Here is a 17,805-nt window from a genome sequence, read left to right on the forward strand (position 1 = left end):
GGCCGAGCGCGCCGTTTGCGTTCGGCGCCTCACCCGCCACAGCCGGACCAGGATCCAGTTGGTCTGCGCCCAAGGTCTCTGCTCGTAGGGCGCCAGCAGGTTCCTCATCATGGCCACGCGTCTGAAAACACACGCCGATGACACTGTGACGGGCGTGTGCGCGCGTGCGTGCGTGTTACTCACTGGTCCTCGGGGATCCTCTCGACCGCCATGAGGGATTGCGGGTAGCAGACGTAGCTGGCCAGCGCCTGCATCAGCGCATCTTTGATATCTACGGGACAAAAGCAGCACGCCGGCGACGTCGGCAACTTTTGGGCCCACAATTCATCGCTCGATTGGCCGAAAACGAGCAACGCAAAAGCTCAGAAAAGGACCGAAGCGATTCATGGCGGCTCCCCGATTATTCACAATTTGTCCTCTGCTATTCAAATTCCACAGCATCAGTCAATATGTGTGTGAGGGTTTTTGTATATTTCATGTTCTTTTAATCATCTATTTGTATCTCTGTAAAACACTTTGACCGGTTAGAGCGTCCGCCTCGCAGTTGTGAGGACCGGGGTTCGATCCCCGGCCCCGCCTGTGTGGAGTTTGCATGTTCTCCCCGCGCCTGCGTGGCTTTTCACCGCTTTCCTCTCACATCCCAAAAACAGGCGTGAATTGGAGACTGGAAATCGCCCGCAGGCGTGGATGTGAGTGCGAATGCTTGTTTGATAGCCGGGATAGGCGCCAGCCAGCACGTGAGGAGAAGCGCGACAGAAAATGGATGGATGGATGGATGGATGGATTCAATTCACTGGAAAACTCAGGCAGGCCAAAGTCGAATATGAAAAAGATTGCTTTGCTGCCATCTTGTGGCATCTCGGGGCCCATAAACTAAGTTGAAGTCAGGGGAGAAGCTTCTTTTAGTCAGGCCATGGCTTTGTCTCATACAAAAAAAAGTGCTTTGACGCAATCTGCTAGCATCTGTCGGCATTTGGAACCCTTTTCCCACTGAGAGTCGAGTTGGTTAGCGGCCGGCTGCTAACCGGCTAACCGTTTCCAACGAGTACCCCATCTTTCACCCAAAAAGCGTTGAGGAGAGGATAACGCACCACTCTTATGAGGACAAACAAACTCAAAATGGAATTTGATGTTTGTGTGTGTGTGCGCGCTGACCTGTCCCAACGATGCGTGGATCCGCAAAGTGTTTGGCGAGAATGGCCGCCAGCTGTGTCAAAGTTTCCTCGTAGCCTGCGGGGAGGGGGACAACAAGTCTCGTTGCCGTCGGCGTCGTTGACAGGAAGCGGGAAACGGCAAGCGTGCGCGCGGCCTCACCTGGCAGCTGCTCCATGCTGCCGCTCAGACTGAAGTAGTTCTTGAGCGCGTTGTAGGCGTACATGGCCACGTTGAGGTAAAACTCGGGCGTGAAGGCGAACAGCGAGCCCGTACGGTCGGCGTGCTCGATGGTGCGCACGCACACGCACAGCAGCCAGTACACGTCCAACATCTTCTCCTACACTCACACGAGCACCTTCAAACGTTACGCACACAAACGGCCAGTGCGCGTGCAACATTTAACGCCCGCGCGCACACACACACACACACGTTTGTACGTACATCTCACATACACACACGCATTGTGACCTTGGAGTATATGGTGGCGTTAATCCAGGCCAGCCTCCTGCTCAGGTGGTTCAACTTCTCGGCGAAAACCTTCCGACTCTTGCGGAGCTCCTCCAAGATGTCCGCCCTCTGCCGCGGCGCAAACGCGGACGAGCTGTGAAAGTCATACGCGAACACGAACACCGGGCGAAGCGGCGCGAGCGACTCACCCTCGCCGGACATCGCGCCATCTTCTCGTCCGTGTCTTTGAGCGCCGCCGCGTACTCGTGAACGTCGTCGGCCACCGCCACCATCTGCGCGCACAAACAACGAAGCGGTTGCCACGTCTCCGTCCGACTGGACTTGAACTTGAAAAACTTTGCTTCTTTAGACCAAACGAAGAGTGTTTGTTGGACTATCGACGCCGGCGACGTTTACTCGTGGTCGGCGGAACAATTCAAAGTTCTTCCACGAGTTGGCCCGAGGCCCAGAAGGTCCAATGCGTAGACCGCGTCGTCGGCAGGCAAACTTTTTGCGACATTCATTCGGCGAACGTCGGGCGATCGGGTACACGTCGGCGGCGGCGCCGCCGCCTTCGCGCGAGGAGCGAAAGAGGACGAGAGGAAGTCTGCGACAAAGTCGCCGAGCGCTACTATGACGTCGTCATGGAAACGCTATAGGCGCAAATCAACACGGGCGAACGCGCTCGGACGAGGACGACGACGATGCAGAGGTTTCAAGAAACGACGTCAGTCTCAACAAAGACAAAATCGCCTTTCTGAGAATATTGAAATATAAATCAAAACATTTTTGACTATACAAGTACATCAAAATAAAGACTATTGGCTGTCACATATAACAATAAAAAAGGTGTTTACTAGCGTAGCAAAGTGTATAAAATTAGCTGTTTAAGTATATATATAAAAACAAAAATCTTAATTAGACTACCGAATACACAAAACTATTACCGGTAAGTACCTACAAATAAAAAGCTTATGAGGATATAAACATGTTAACAAATACACTCTTGGCTATGCAAGTATATTCAAATAATAAATCGTTTTTGGGATCAATGTCAAATAAAAGCAACGTGCCGCCGTCTAGGAGTCTGTAAAATCGAAATATTACAATCAATTAAAAAGATGGGGAGGTCATGTTTTGACATCACGCCTAAAATATGAAACTTTTTCTGCTCTGCGTGCGTGTCAACTAACACAAACAAGCGCGCACACACGTGCTGAGAAGGTACATCGGTATGAAGAGAAAGCGAGATCTTCCGCACCGAACTTCAAAGCGGGCAAGCACTGCGTCATTCTTTTTGATGACAGGCATCGTGATGATCAATACATTTCTGTTGTAAAAATTGAAAGTTGACGCGTAACGGAACTCGGAATTTGTGTCGTCGCATAAAAAAAATCCTTTCCATTATAACTGCGGAAGTTGACGCTCGTTCGCAAATCCCAGAAGGGAAAAAAACCCAAGAGCAAAACTTCTTTGCAATAAGCTCACCGTCATTGGCTTTTTCTAAAAAAATGGATTTAAATGGGATTTTAGTGAATTCAACGTGAGATTTCATTTGAAGGCCATGTCTCGCAGCCCCCATGTCAAGAGATCAAAAGCAGAAACAAGATCGCGTTCCCGTCACGCGCTAAAGACGCAACAAATTCAATCAACTAAAATGACGACGACGACGACGACGAGCCCACCTTTCCCAGCTGCTGATGCACACTGAGGTTGTACATCATGACGATCCCGTCGGTGATCTCCAGAAGCGATTTGTCGGCCACGGGCTGATCAGACTCCTCGGCGGGTCGCCCCAGCAACAGGCCGTCGTTGCCATGGCTACCCTCGACTTGAGGGAAAAAGACACAAAAGACGCGAAGAGTGCCGCGCTGGCACGGACGACAACAAGATGATTTTCCGTTTGCCCGTCGTCATCATTTGCGCCTATCCACTTCCTGTCTAGAAAGGACCACATTTCTGTGGGGCCGACGCTACGTCACTCGGGCACTCCCTGTAGTCGTCTCGCCACGCCGCACCGTTTGCATATCTGTGGTTGACCGAGACTGGCCACTCATGCCAGAGGACCGAGGAGTCTCTGCAACATTTGCACAATCGACATTGTCCCAGATGATCGCGCTACTCGTCACTTTCAACCGCATCCACGGCGCCCTTTGCACCATGCTCATCGCACCGGCCGGACTTTTGCAATAGGAGTCATTCCAACTGCTCCAAGTGCATCTTTTTGCACAAATGTCAAAAAAATAAAAATCATGTACCGGCATGACCATATAGCGATATATATAGTTTGTTTTTTTTGTCAATGTCTTTCTGTCTCCAAAGGTGTTCTCTGTCAATTGACCGTCTGTTGTCGTACTCGAGCGCCTCCGACGACCGGAGACCAATTCCTTGTGTGTTTTTGGGCCTACTTGGCAAATCAAGATGATTCGGATTCTGAGTGAAGCCCCGCCGAGTTGCCCCTTTTCCTGGAACCTAACCTCGGCTAGTCACACACAAACCCACCTATTCGCGGCTACGGTGGGCCCCACCGCCCCCAGGAAGCGGGGCTACGCGGGGGTCCGCCGTATCTGCGTATTTCTACGCTCTTCCTGTAACGCCCTCAAACGCTACAAGATGGAACCAGAGCACCGGCTAATAGTAAAGTAGTCCTTCTCCTTCTCGATGACTTACTGTCGTCCTCAGTGCGCTGCTCCACGGCAAGGGCGCGCACTTTGACCTTCTCGGGCTGGCCGAGGGGTCGTCTGGGGGTCATGAGGCTGACGGCGGCGGTGCTGAGAAAGCGGTTGGCCCGCCCCAGGGTGGGCGAGCTCAGCCAGCCGGGCCGAGCCGGGGCGACGCCCGTCGACGCGGACGCCCCCGCGGGCCTCTGCGGGGCACGGACACAAAAAAAAAAACACAGCTGTCACAAAGCGGGGTCCCCGGGCCGCAGCTCGGGGGGATCCCCAAAGTCATTTCCCAGCTGGAGACGGGTAACCGGGTTACGAAAGCCAAGAAGAACCTGCGCGGCGCCGCTCTCCTCGTCCTCGTCCAGGTCGTCCATGGACGCCGCCTGGATCTCGGCGGGGTCGATGATGATGTTGGCTTTACTCGCCAGGTCGTCTGCGGGAGGACAAGGTCGGCGACGTTCCAAATTGTCGTAACGTCGTTGAATCACGTTTACCGTTACTTGTCATCGTGCGTGCGGCAGGTGGGTTCTGCAGTTACACGTGCGATGGATCCGCGTCGGTCGGCTAAGCAACTGACGAGCCACGTGGGCGTCGTTAGCTCGTTAGCCGGCTCGTGACGGAAAGTGACAAAAATGGCAGTGGACCAACCAATCAATCTAAGGGGTCCTCAACAAGACGCCGATTTACGAAGAATATTTGGAAACTGCAGTTCTTCGTTTCCATCCGAACTTCGGTCGGCAGCAAATGCGAGTGACGTCATTCGCGACGCGATCATGTGATTAGAATCCCAAAAATTATACCATTCATTCATTCCGGCCCCCCCCCCAAAACACAGATTTTTAGTTGTGTGTTTTTAATAAACAGAAATAGCACCGTATAGTCCAAAATATATAAAAGATAATAAAATTGTCAAAAAAAAAAAAAAAGAATCTTTAGGAATTAACTGGTTTCATAAAGTAATTACTGTATATCAGGACAACTGGGCACCTTTAAGGGGTGTGGCATTGGCATGACGTCAGGAACACGGTCGCTTGTGGTTCGAATCAGAACTTTTGTTTGCGCGTTGTTTTTTGGGGCGTCGAAAATCAGCCCAATTGTCTCGGGTGTGCGCTTCACTTTGAAACACAAAACGCAATTTCAAGGTGAACAAAGCAACGGCGCCCTCTAGCGGACCAAGCAGGACGCTTATAATCCATCTCGCGCTTTTTCCTGACTGGACGCGAGTGAGCCTATCCCAGCGGTGGCCAGACCCTGGACTGGTCGCCAGCCAACGAGCAATCACTCACATTCTATTTGTATTTATTTGTTTATTTCAAAAATTCTGTACGTTTTGGACACCGTGTATTTTGACTGTATTTGTCTCTTTTTTTCCCTCTCTCCATTGTGCGTAGGTCTTCTTTTGGTGGAGTTTTGGACTGACCTTTGAGCGTCTTCTTGAGGTGAGACAGCAGGCCGCCCAGCCTCTGCAGGTCGAAGTAGTCCACCTTGCCGTTGTAGAAGAGCTGCGGCGGCACGTACGCCGCTGGAGCCGCGAGCCGTCCGCGGAAGCCAAAATGACAAAGGAGACCCAAGTCAGACAACAGAAGACGCTCGGGCTAATTAGCATAGCATAGACTTAGTAGTGGCTGCCCGTCAACGATCGGCCAGTCCGTGTGTCGAGTGTGACTGCGTCCATGGTGTCCCAATTTGCTCGCTACACTACGTGCTACTTTTGTTTGTCAAGCGATTATGAAATGAAGCGTCCGTGTTTATCTTCGACACCTGTGGGGGGATTACGATCGGTTCTCAACGAGTTCTGCTTTGCGGGAGAAACATTGAACTTGCTTCTTTTTGAAGTGTGAAATGATGGCAAACTTTGGACATTGCGTCTTTGACGCAACCTTTCCTCCCAGCTCCGCGTCATCTTCTTTCCATCGTCCGAGTGGCAAAAAAGCTTCAAGGCAGACATTTTGCTTTGACTTTTGGTTGTAAACTAAAAGGCGTCAAGTTTGTTTATTTGCTTGTTCCGCTGTGCTCGCTAAACTTTAGCATCGACTCGGCATACTGGCTACGTTTGGATCGATTGCACACCTACTACATGACACTTTGGAAGCTTCTTTTGATCACCTCAGTTTGTGGAAAAACAACGCTTACTAGTTCCATGACAAAAGTCAATTCACAGCACGCTCAATGCAAAGTGACTCGAATGCATTTACGACATGACAGTCATGGGGCGACATGAAACCAAAAGTGTGTTGCAAAATTATTTTGGCAGTGGTGAGACAAGGCGGCGTTTGGTCGGCTACCGTCACCGCTGACGCCGCCCGGACTCTTCTCGCCGCTTCCGTCCCAGCAGGCGCGCACGGCCGTGATCAGCCGGTGCAGGAAGCACAGCATGTACTCGGGCGGGCACAGGGCCGTCGGATGCTGCGTGCGCACGCACACGCGTTCGCTCACGTTAGCTGGTTACGGCGCATCTGCAAAGTCTTCACGCCGTCTGACTTTTTCCACATCTCATCAGATGTTACAGCCTTCTTCCAATTTGAACGAGACAATGGCATTTAAGTGCGCGTGAATGCTGTGGAATGATAACGGAACCATTCCAGCAACAAAATCTTTTATCGCTGGAGAAATGTTGACGGAGAATGTCTGAATGTGGCAATTTCAACGTGGAAAAAGGGTGGGACTCCAGCCTGAAAAAGGTGCACTTTGGGAATGTGGAAACTATTTTGTCGTCGGCACCGTTCCAATTGGTCGAGAAATGTTGAATGTGTCAATGTGGAATTATGGTGGGAAAATGTAGGATTTAGGTGAGTGGGAAATTTGAATCGGTCAAGAAATGTTGTCAAATGTCTAAATGTGGGAATTTTACCGTGAAAACGTAATGTGAGAGTTTCTGAAATGTTGAAAATGGTTTCCGGGGTGTTTTGAACAAGCGCAACATGATGAATTTGAAACGGGTTGTCGTACTGGGAGTGAAACTATCGAATGCCGGGACAAACTGTGAGATGGAGGAGTAAGAAAAATGAATTTTTGGAATATGTTGAAGTCATGAGGAGGATAATATCGTGTAGGAGCTTTTCCCATTTGGACAACAGGTGTGAAAGCCTTTCCAAATCAAGTCCATTGATGATGAGCGGAAACCCGATCGGTTCCTCAGATGCATGGCAAACGTCTGGACTTGTGGTTTTCCCACGTTGTCATTACGGGGTGTTGTGTGCAGAATTTGGAGGGGAAAAAAAAGATGTCATCCGTTTTGGACTGAGGTTGTAACATAAGAAAATGTGGAAACGGCGTGAAGAATTGCCGTCGTGTGCAACATTTGAGACATGCGCTCTCACCCCTCTGGTGCTGGCGTTCTCTTGGAGGAACTTGCGGAACTTGTTGAGGAAAATGTAGCGGGAGGCTTCACCCTGAGCAAAGTGAAAACTATGAAAACGAAGTCGTAGTCATTGACGTTTTCCAATGAATGCCGGTTTTTTTCTAGAATAGATTTTTGCTTTGGAGACATTTCCAGTTGGCGTGCACTGCTTACGCTAACAACATGCCAACACATCCCAACAGGGAGGAGCTCGTTCCCAAAAGCAGTCAGTGTTGACAACTTGGCAATTTTTCCAAACTCTTTCGGGATTTCGGGATTTTGTTTGTTTGAAGCGACTCGCAACTTTAACTTCATCGAAGAAACGGACGAAGACGGAAATGTACTCATAAGATTTAAATGAGCAAATATGTAACGGGAAGAGTTGTAAGAATTCGTACAAAATGCCGCTCGGTGGACTGCAAGCGTAAAATGTGAAAAGGTAGCGTGCTATGCTTTGAACGTTTTGCATGTTGTCAAGACAATGTTTCCCAAAACAACACATGCACGTACTGTACTCTTGTCTTTGTTGTTGAGCAGCAGCCGGAGGATCTGCACTTGCAGCTCTTCCACCACTAGAGGGAAACAAAAGCACTCTTGTTATTGATCACAGACCAGATCGCTACAGACTACAGCGGACGATGACTTGACTCGTCCATAACGGCGTTTCGAGCGTGACGCGGACTAGTTGCCGAGCACGCGTTTTTTACCGCTTGCGGCAACGGACGAATGCGCTCGATGAAACGAGTCGGTCAGCTTCACCGATGTCAATTGTCTGGGATTACGGAATGCGCGCCTTCGGTGAGTTCGGGAGAAGCGGCGAAGGGGGAAAAGCTGGCTCCGGCAGGCTTTTCAAGCGTTTTGCAAAGGCAGGCCGAACCCGCCGCTGCGGCGGCCTGTCGAGTCTTTGACGGTCCTCGGGGTGAATATTACGTACGTGAGAAGGTTTACCCATATGAGCGTGGTGACCTTTAACTGATTAGGTTATCGAAATGGGATCGGATATAGTCCAAGGGGTAAAGTGATGCACTGACACCAATAATATATCATTGGCAACCTGCCCTTGTAGCGCGACACTGTTCATATGCATGTCAAATATGGAATGTCCACCAAGGGCGTTTTCCAGCAGATGCCACTCGAGAGGCAAAGTTTGCACACACTTTACACGCATACAGAATGTAGCCAGCTTGTGTGTTACAGCTGTATATTCTAATCATATGTTTAGTAACGGCGGACGACTGGTCAGCACATCTGCCTCACTGTTCTGAGGACCGGGGTTCAAACTCATTTCGGCCGCTTGTATTCTGGATCTTGTTCTTTGGGTCACGACCCGCAGCTCGTGACCATAGCTGAGGGTAGGAACGGAGATCGACCGCTAAATCGAGAGCTTCGCCTTTCGGCTTAGCTCCTTCTTTACCACAACGGACCGATACGAAGTCCGCATCACTGCAGACGCCGCACCGATCCGCCTGTCGATCTCCCGTTCCGTTCTTCCCTCACCCGTGAACAAGACCCCGAGATACTTGAACTCCTCCGCTCTGGGGGCGGGATCTCCTCCCCGACCCGGAGAGGGCACGCCACCCTTTTCCGACCGAGGACCACGGTCTCCGATTTGGAGGTGCCGATTCTCATCCCGGCCGCGAACCGCTCCGGTGAGAGTTGGAGGTCACGGCTCGATGAAGCCAACAGAACCGCATCGTCTTCAAAAAGCAGAGATGCAATACTGAGGCCACCAAAGCGGGCCCCCTCTACGCCGAGAAATTCTGTCCATCAAAGTCATGAACAGAATCGGTGACAAAGGGCCGCCTTGGCACAGTCCAACCCTCACCGGAAACTCTGACTCCGGTCGTACAGCCCATATCAGGGGGTTCGGTACCCCCATACTCCCAAAGCACCCCCATGGGTGCAGGCCCGGCCACCAGGCATTCGCCTTCGAGCCCCACCTGCGGGCCTGGCTCCAGAGGGGGACCCCGGTGACCCGCCTCCGGGCAAGGGAAGCCTGAATCCATTTATCGTACTCGTCATAGGGGTTTTTGGAGCCGTGCTCTGTCTGGTCCCTCACCTAGGACCTGTTTGCCATGGGTGACCCTAAAGCCCCAGACAACTTAGCTCCTAGGATCATTGGGACACACAAGCCCCTCCACCACGATAAGGTGACGGCTCAAGGAGGGGTCAACGAAAGAACCCCCTCCATCAAAAGCTCCATCCACACCCCACTACTCAAAAACATTCTCTTGGCTTATTTGAATTCAATCAGATGTAACCAGGACCATGCCACCCTTGCATTTCACTGTTGGGATGGTGTTCTCAGGCTCGCCTCACAATGCTCATTATGGCCAAACGGTTCCATTTGAGTTTGGTCAGACCACAGGACACGTCTCCAAAAATGAAGGTCTTTGTCCTTGTGTGCATTTGCAAACCAAAATGTTTGTTTTGTTTTTGGGGAGTAATGGCTTCTCCTTTCATCCCATGCGTGTCCAGTACTCATTTCCCTGTGGATATTGACACGCTCTTCACACCAGCACCAGCCGGCTTGATATGCACGTTGATCTGTGGGTCATACTTGTTTGAACAGATGAACGTGGCGCCTTTGGGCATCTGGAAATTGATGAAGCAGACTTGCGCAAGTTCACAATTCTCTTCCTGATATCCTGGCTAATTGATGATGTTACACGAAGAAGCGGTGTATTTGAGGTGTGCCCAGTTCAAATACATCGCAAGTGTGTCTCCAACTGAAATGTTGTCAATAAACATATCAGACGCTTTCAAAGTAATGACATCATCATCTGGGTTTTCCCATATTGTTTAAAACAAAGGTATAGTCATCTTACTGTATGTACACTTATGACTTGAAGAAAGCTGCAAAAATGTGTCGAACAAAATCCTTCGGTCATTAGTAAACCTAACTGACCTAAAACAGGAAAGGTTTAGCCTCAGTTCATGTCAGACAGTGATAAACAAATGCACATTTGTCTTTTTACACAGTGTATGTAAACTTCTGGTTCATTTGGTGTCGGGTTGAACCAAATGCGAGTGGAGAATGAAGTCTTCATTTAAACCCTCGTACAGAAGGAGCAGTTCTGATTTCCGCGGGGAGGGCGCTCCAGAGGACGGGAGCCCGGATTGAGAATGCTCGGAACGCTCGGAACGCATGCCGTGAGCGGAAGGCTTGGGATGGGCCCGTTGCGAGTTGGATCCTCACCCGCCCTCGTCGTCGTATACTCTGAAATATTCAACCATTCCCATTGGATCATACTGATAGTATCGTACGTGTCGCTGGTATCGTAGGCCGGAGCCTAGTTTTCACAAACGGACACTACTGGTCAGTCCCCACGCGTGCGCGATATTTGGACCCATTTTTGACCCATCGAAAGTCTCTTTGACGATGCAATGTTGATGGTTCAACAAATGTGCCATTTTTGGGGGTCTCCTGAAAAGTGACGCTTTTTTGAGAGGTGCGAGGATTCCAACCCATGTAATCTGAAGAACATTATCGCACACATTTTTGTATAGAAATGAACAACAAACGGTCTAGCAAAAACAACATGTGTAACATTTTTTCCGGCAGGGAAATTTCCTTCCTATTGAAATTATTTGTAAATGTAAATGTGTTTATGGGGAATGGATAATTGCCAAGACCTTCGATTCTTTTTTTCAGCCTCTGACATCCTCGTTCGTAAGCTCGCCGCCGCAGACGCTCGTCCGAGCTCTCGTCTTTGGCCTCGCGCTCGTCTTTTCCCTGGCGGAGAACGAGACAAACGCGCTAACGTACGTGCGGGGAGCGCGGCGGCGGCGGGTGGCGCCGGAGAGCGGACCTCCTTGTCGAAGTGCGTGGGCCACCAGGTGGTGGGGATGAGCTCCTCCAGCCCCGCCTCCTTCACGCGCAGCGGAGTCTTGATGTAGAAGAAGACCACCGAACGCAACACGTCAAATGTGACCTCGTGTTAAGGAACCTGCGACGACGAGTGAGAGAGAGAGAGAGAGAGAGAACACCACCGACGCCACTTCGTGAACACGCAAGGATATAAAACGTTGCTGAGCAGGTACTTCCTGGACTTCTCGTGACGCAGGATGGCTGTCGTCAGACGGAGGTAGTGGATCTGAAAAGGGGGGGGGGGGGGGGGGGGGGCGCAGGAAATTCAACGAGACACACACACATCAGTCACAAAAGACACACACACCAGACCCACGTTCATATGCACACTAAACACATACACAAAGGAGACACGCACACAAGCCAGGTACAACATGTACGCAAGAAGCACACACACTAAGCATACCACAAACACGCACACTCATACATGCATGCACACCAGACACACACTCATGGGAGAAATACACACACACATATATATATAGACACAAAAGCACACACCAAGACACATGCAACACGCACACACGCCCGCCCGATACTTTGTACCTGGAATCCGAGGTCGGGGATGATGGGGGAGAAGCGGTACGCCCTCAGCAGTGACATCATCAGCTGCTTCAGACACTCGTTCACCTCGTAGTCCTGCACGCACGCACGCACGTGAGCGATGACGTCATCGCGTCCGACCCGTGCGGGCGGTTACCTCCATGAGGAGCCAGAAGAGGTCAAGCAGCTGCTGGATGAGAGGATGCTCGTCCACCGAACCGCCGCCCTCCAGGATCCCCAACAGGAAGTTCATCAGCACGTCTTCCACCAGGTACACTTTGCACTACGTGCACGCACCGGCGCGTTTACGGACGCCTGACGACAAAGCGAGCGTGCGAAGGAGAGGAGAGGACGTGCTCACCATGAGAGGAGCAAAGTGGTTGAAGATGTGCGCCAGCGTGACGAGGACGCTCGCTTCGCCGTGAAGCCTCCACACCGAACAATCCGTCTCCACCACGCGCTCCTCCTGGACACGCACAAACATGGACGCACGCGCATTCACACACAAACACAAATAAAAAAACACTTACATACATAGACACCATGCACACACACACACACACACAAAAGACCAAACACAAAAACACACACGCACATTCACAACAACACATGCATGCACGTGCACACACAAAGAACACATGCGCACAAGCACAGATAAACACGCACGAAACAAAACAAAAAAAATCACTCCCACACAAACACAAACACGCGCACACACAGCAGGTTGACTACGAGTTGCTGTTTCACGTCCAGGCCGCATGTGTTGTGGTGCGTGTGCGTGTGCGTGTGCGCGTGCCATCCTGACCTGCGCGTGTATGCGTGTGGACAGGACGTTCTTGATGAAGCCCAACAGCTTGTGAGCCTTGAGGAGGTCGGCGGTGGGGGGGTCCTGAAGGGGCAGGTAGCCCTCGGCCGGATACGTGAGCGCCGGCGCGTCAAGGACAAAGATCGCAAATTGCAGAGACCAAAAAAAAAAAGCGCCGGGTTAGGATATCTGAGCGGTCGGCTCCCGAAGTTGAAGGCCACCGACTCCTTGAAGGACAGGCTGATGGCGGGGAAGTAGGCCACGCCTGGACCCGTCTTGATGTCGCTGAACGCCGTACCCAGCGACTGCCCGTTACTGAGCACACGCAAGCGCACGCGCTCCTTACGCATCTATTACGCGCTTATTAGCCATCAATGCAGTCAGGTGCCTTTTCGGAGAACTCGCACTTTAATCACACCGTTCTGACCACAAGTCCTCGTTAATCACAAAAAAGTACGTTGTGTAAATCGCTTGAGCTGTCTTTGCTCACCAAAAGCTACTTCATGTCACAAAAACTGTTCTCAAACAGCTTTTGATTAAAAAGATTCAGTTGCCTTTAAAGCACTTTTTGCAATCACAAAATGCGTCTTCCAAAGATTTTTTTTTTTTAAACTACAAGTATGGTAAGAAGCATTTTTTGATGACAAAAAAGTTATTTTCACTACAAAGTGCATTGAAAAGCAAAGGTTGATCACAAAAAGTGTGCTGAAAAGCCTCATTTGGATGACAAAAAGTCAACTAGTCAAACGCAGAAACGGAAATGTTTTCCTGTGAAGCATTTATGCAGCATCTTGTGTGACACAAACGACTCCTGACGTTTAGCTTACAGACAGAAGGCGATGGTGGCGTCGTCCAGGTCGATCAGACAGCTGACGATGTCGCCCGCCGCCCACGACTGAGGGCGCGCAAACAAAAACGCCACGTCAACCCCGCCGCCGCGCGACCTACGCGTCGGCCCGACGGGCGCCGCCTCACCTTGCCGTAGTTGGTGGTTACCACGTTCCATTTGCGCACTCGGTTTCCATCGTAGGCGTAAGAATCGGGCGTGTCGCCGACGCCCTCCTGGCGAACAGGAAGCGACTGCCGTTAGACGGCGTGGACGACGGCGAGCTCCGGGCTCGGCTTACCTCCTGGTTAAAGCGGCAGTTGAGCGTGCACCAGCCGATCTGCATCAGACCCTGCGACGAGATCAGCACCTCGTACGCCCACTTGCCTGAACGCACCGCAACGTCATCACACAAAGTGTCAAAAGGAAACAAACATGCTGCATCATCACATTTCAAGTGTGTTCAAAAGCATTTGGTGTCGCAAAGAGTTTGTCAAAAATACTTTGGGATCACAAAGTGCCAAAGGGCAAATTTTATTCAGCTGTTACGGGGGAAACTCCGGGTCACAAAAAGTTACATTATTTCATATCTTTTTGAAAGTGTTAAAAAGCAACTTTTAATCTTTGGACCACCAAAAAAAATGTACAAACACAACTTTTGATGATAAGACGTTGCTTTCAACACACCTAAACTTTTATATTACAAGCAGCTTTGGGTCACAAAACTTTGATCACAAACAGTGTTAAAATGGACAGTTGGATCCATCGACCACAAAAAGCGTACTTTTTAATGAGAAAAAGTTTGCTGAGAAAAAACAGCTTTTTGATCGCAAAATGCTCATGAAAGCACCTTTTGAGCGCAAAAAGTGTCAACCTTTCGGGGCAATCGGCACCACTTGTGTGAAGACGACACCGTGCGGCGGGCGCGATGCGTTCGCTTACCTTTGTACACGCAAGTGGTGGCTCGGATGGAGCTGAAGTTGCTGTGGCCGATCACCTGAAGGGCGACAAATGTTTGCCAGTGAGTCCCGAGTGCCCGTCGCACAGCCGTCAAGTGGCAAACGAAGCCTCCCGTTATGTTGCGGGTCAAATTGACCCATTCAATACACCAAAATGCAACTGTTTGGTTTATGTTAGTGGATTTAAAATGAGAAAAAAAAAAAAAAACAACTTTAGTGCCCTTTTTGGTGTCTTTTTTGTACATTTAAAGGAATTGAATGGGACCCGGGTTCGAATCCGGCCTGGCCTGTGTGGAGTTTGCATGTTCTTCCCGTGCCCGTGTGGCTTTTCTCCGGGCGCTCCGCTTTCCTCCCACATCCTGAAGACATGCACGCGAGGTTGATTGAAGACACTACATTTGCCGTAGGTGTAAATGTGAGCGCAAACGTTTGTTCTTCCATCTATATGTGCGCCTTGCGATGGATGGGCTGGCGACCGGTTCAGGGTGTACCCCGCCTCTCCCCCAGTCCGCGTGTGGAGAAGCGGTATGGATGAATTTAAATGGGTCAATTTGACCCAGAACATAACAGAACATCATTTTTGTTGTCAATTTGTGAAATCGGGTCTCCGAGGGAGCAGTTCCCAAATGTGCCAGATTGCGACGCAAGAGCGGGCGGGGCTCATTAACATAGTAAGCACCCCCAGGTGAGGTGCTCGGCTGGTAAGCTGGACCGAGTTCCAGAACCAAAGAACCACTTTAGCCCAAGCGTGTCAAAGCCAAGAGGTAAGCAGACCTGCAGTGTTCGCAAAGCTAACCGTCGGCAGCATTAGCTTCTGATGCTAATCTATTATACTAATGTCGTCGTTGTTGTTGTTGTCGGCTAGTTGTGCGCCCAGGTCACGTGCCGCAGCGCTACTTTGATCGACATTGGAGTGTCATCGGGTGACTCGGTGATGAAATGCTGCCTCCACCAACGCAATGGAATCTCCGCATCGCAGCTCAGAGAACAAGTGACGGCCAAACCGGATCCGCCGTACGGAAGCCGGGCTCGCCGTTGGCCCGCGGCATTTGGGGCAGGACGGCTACGCCCTAAACGGAGCCAATTTCACCACGGAAACGAATAGGATGTCAAAATGTGTCTGGAATTCTTGACCTTCGGCTTCTTTGGAGCAAAACATGCCGCACGCGTCTTATTGAGACAAAATGCAAAATCATGAAAACATCACGAAGAAAGGCGTCTTCCTACCCCCAGCAGGTCGTCGTCCACAAACAGAAGCCCCTCGAAGCCGCTGGTATGGTCCAGGACCACCGACTGAGGACCCAGACGACCTTCGACCTCGTGGTCTGAAGGACAAGGCGGGAAAGATTTGGCGGCTTTTAGCTCAATGTTGATGTCTACGGGCCACACTTACGTCACATGATCACAGGTATCCTTCCAATCGCGAAAACAGGCAACACGTTACGTTTGACCACAAGCTAAAAAGGTCAAAACCATTTTTGTATTTCTGACAACATGAAGTTCTCCAAAACATTAGTTTCTGCTATTTAAGCACAAAAGGTGTGTATAAAACAAAACATTGTTGACTTTTGGAACACAAAACACAAAATTAAAACCCAACTTTCCTTTCATGTTTTTCCCACAAATCCGTGAAAAATCTGCAGGTTTTTCCGTTTCATTTTTAAGCAGGGCGGCACGGTGAGCGACTGGTTAGCACACCTGCTTCACAGTTCTGAGAACCGGGGTTGAAATCCCGGCCCCGCCGCTGTGGAGTTTGCATGTCGTCCCCGCGCCCGCGTGGCTTTCCTCCCACATCCCCAAAACATGCGTGCTAGGTTGATTGAAGACTCTCAATTGCCCTGAGGCGCGAACGGTTGTTTGTTTCGATGTGCCCTGCGATTGGCTGTTGACCAGTTCACGGTGTACCCCCCCTCTCGCCCCCGGAGTCAGCTGGGATAGGCTAAGGACAAAACTGCACAGGAAATGGAAGATTTTGGTCTAAAAAAAAAAAAAACAAGAATACTATTGTTTATCATGAGAGTTTTTGTGAAAATATATCGTCCGAAAACAATTACTACTGTGGCAGGCTGAAACATAATATATTGAGAGAGCAAGAGCAATGGATAACACAAAAATACTGTACGAATACAAATCTGCAATATAGAAAGAATATTTTGGAAGATTCCGGTTTATGTACGGCGTGATGACAAGTGGCAGGGACTCATTGTTCCCAGACACGTGCATCCTGGGACTCGCATAGCTTCAAGTGTAAAGCGATGCATGCCGTCGGCAACGTTTACGCACGCGCGCCGAGCGATGTTGACCGAAGCGTTACAGCGTGATTGGACAGAACGCCGGCACGTTTACAGAAAACAGAAACGGAGTGCTAGCTCGCTAGAGGTATTTTGAGCTATTATAAGGATTTGTATTCATATGCAATGTATGTCCAGTGTATATCAATGTTCTTATTTCTCATATTGACGAAGTATCAGTTATCGGCCGATATATTGAATATCAGCTTGTTTTTTTGCCCCCAAACATCGAGAGCAGTCGGGCTGTTGTTATAGAGCAACATTCTTTTGATTGTTTTCCAAAGCAATTGTTTAGCTTGACAAGCTTTCTTTGAAAAGAGCGTACCTGGGCCATCGTCAGCGGTTTCTCCTTCGGACAACAAAGTTCGCAGGTGAGCGTCGAGATCCTGGAACGTCAAAGGCTTCCTGAATGCCAGCAAGAGCGAGCGGGCGAAGGAGGAACAACAACAACAACAACAACAACAACTTTATTAGCATGTTCATCTTGTTAGCCTGCAAAGCACACGACAAACTCAACATGCCAAGCAAGCGGGGGTCCCGCTTCCAAAAAAAAAAACCACGGCAAACACACCACTCCGCGCGCGTGTACTCGTCGTCTATGAATAGAAGTGTTGGTAAGACGAAGCGCGGCAGCTGAGCGTACTCGACCAACGTTTCCAGGGGGTCTGGAACGTTCTCGGTATGTTTCCAAGCACCCCCGACGACCCGATGCCAATCCGACACGACCGCAACGTGGAGCCCGGACTGGCAAATCAATTACAAAGCCGCCGTTTTGCCAGGAAAAAAGTTGGAATCTTACAACAACAAATTCCGTGAGAATAAAACTTTTTTTCAAGACAAAAAAGGTCATCTTTCCAGGAACAAAGACATATGTCAGGATCAAAAGTCATAATGCTACAAAT

The 17,805-nt window shown here is 50.1% G+C and overlaps 1 protein-coding gene across 3 annotated transcripts in view; it reads right to left on the reverse strand.

Moving 5' to 3' along the window:
• Positions 1-17,805, reverse strand: part of LOC133483150 (E3 ubiquitin-protein ligase RNF123) — a 38,346-nt gene that overhangs the window by 16,268 nt on the left and 4,273 nt on the right. For all 3 annotated transcript variants that reach the window (XM_061783907.1, XM_061783906.1, XM_061783908.1), the window contains 27 exons: positions 17,229-17,308; positions 15,840-15,937; positions 14,596-14,650; positions 13,955-14,040; positions 13,803-13,889; positions 13,655-13,722; positions 13,017-13,142; positions 12,828-12,942; positions 12,384-12,488; positions 12,180-12,305; positions 12,026-12,118; positions 11,637-11,705; positions 11,421-11,543; positions 11,245-11,344; positions 8,119-8,180; positions 7,589-7,660; positions 6,554-6,674; positions 5,689-5,790; positions 4,601-4,701; positions 4,273-4,468; positions 3,288-3,433; positions 1,812-1,895; positions 1,624-1,731; positions 1,315-1,492; positions 1,156-1,230; positions 184-271; positions 34-121 (listed from right to left, as the gene is read on the reverse strand). In XM_061783907.1, the coding sequence (XP_061639891.1) occupies positions 34-121; positions 184-271; positions 1,156-1,230; positions 1,315-1,492; positions 1,624-1,731; positions 1,812-1,895; positions 3,288-3,433; positions 4,273-4,468; positions 4,601-4,701; positions 5,689-5,790; positions 6,554-6,674; positions 7,589-7,660; positions 8,119-8,180; positions 11,245-11,344; positions 11,421-11,543; positions 11,637-11,705; positions 12,026-12,118; positions 12,180-12,305; positions 12,384-12,488; positions 12,828-12,942; positions 13,017-13,142; positions 13,655-13,722; positions 13,803-13,889; positions 13,955-14,040; positions 14,596-14,650; positions 15,840-15,937; positions 17,229-17,308 (2,752 nt within the window). The remainder of the gene's footprint in view (positions 1-33; positions 122-183; positions 272-1,155; positions 1,231-1,314; positions 1,493-1,623; positions 1,732-1,811; positions 1,896-3,287; positions 3,434-4,272; positions 4,469-4,600; positions 4,702-5,688; positions 5,791-6,553; positions 6,675-7,588; positions 7,661-8,118; positions 8,181-11,244; positions 11,345-11,420; positions 11,544-11,636; positions 11,706-12,025; positions 12,119-12,179; positions 12,306-12,383; positions 12,489-12,827; positions 12,943-13,016; positions 13,143-13,654; positions 13,723-13,802; positions 13,890-13,954; positions 14,041-14,595; positions 14,651-15,839; positions 15,938-17,228; positions 17,309-17,805) is intronic.

This window comes from Phyllopteryx taeniolatus, chromosome 9 (assembly GCF_024500385.1).
Source record: "Phyllopteryx taeniolatus isolate TA_2022b chromosome 9, UOR_Ptae_1.2, whole genome shotgun sequence".
In the NCBI taxonomy this organism is placed as follows: Eukaryota; Metazoa; Chordata; class Actinopteri; order Syngnathiformes; family Syngnathidae; genus Phyllopteryx; species Phyllopteryx taeniolatus.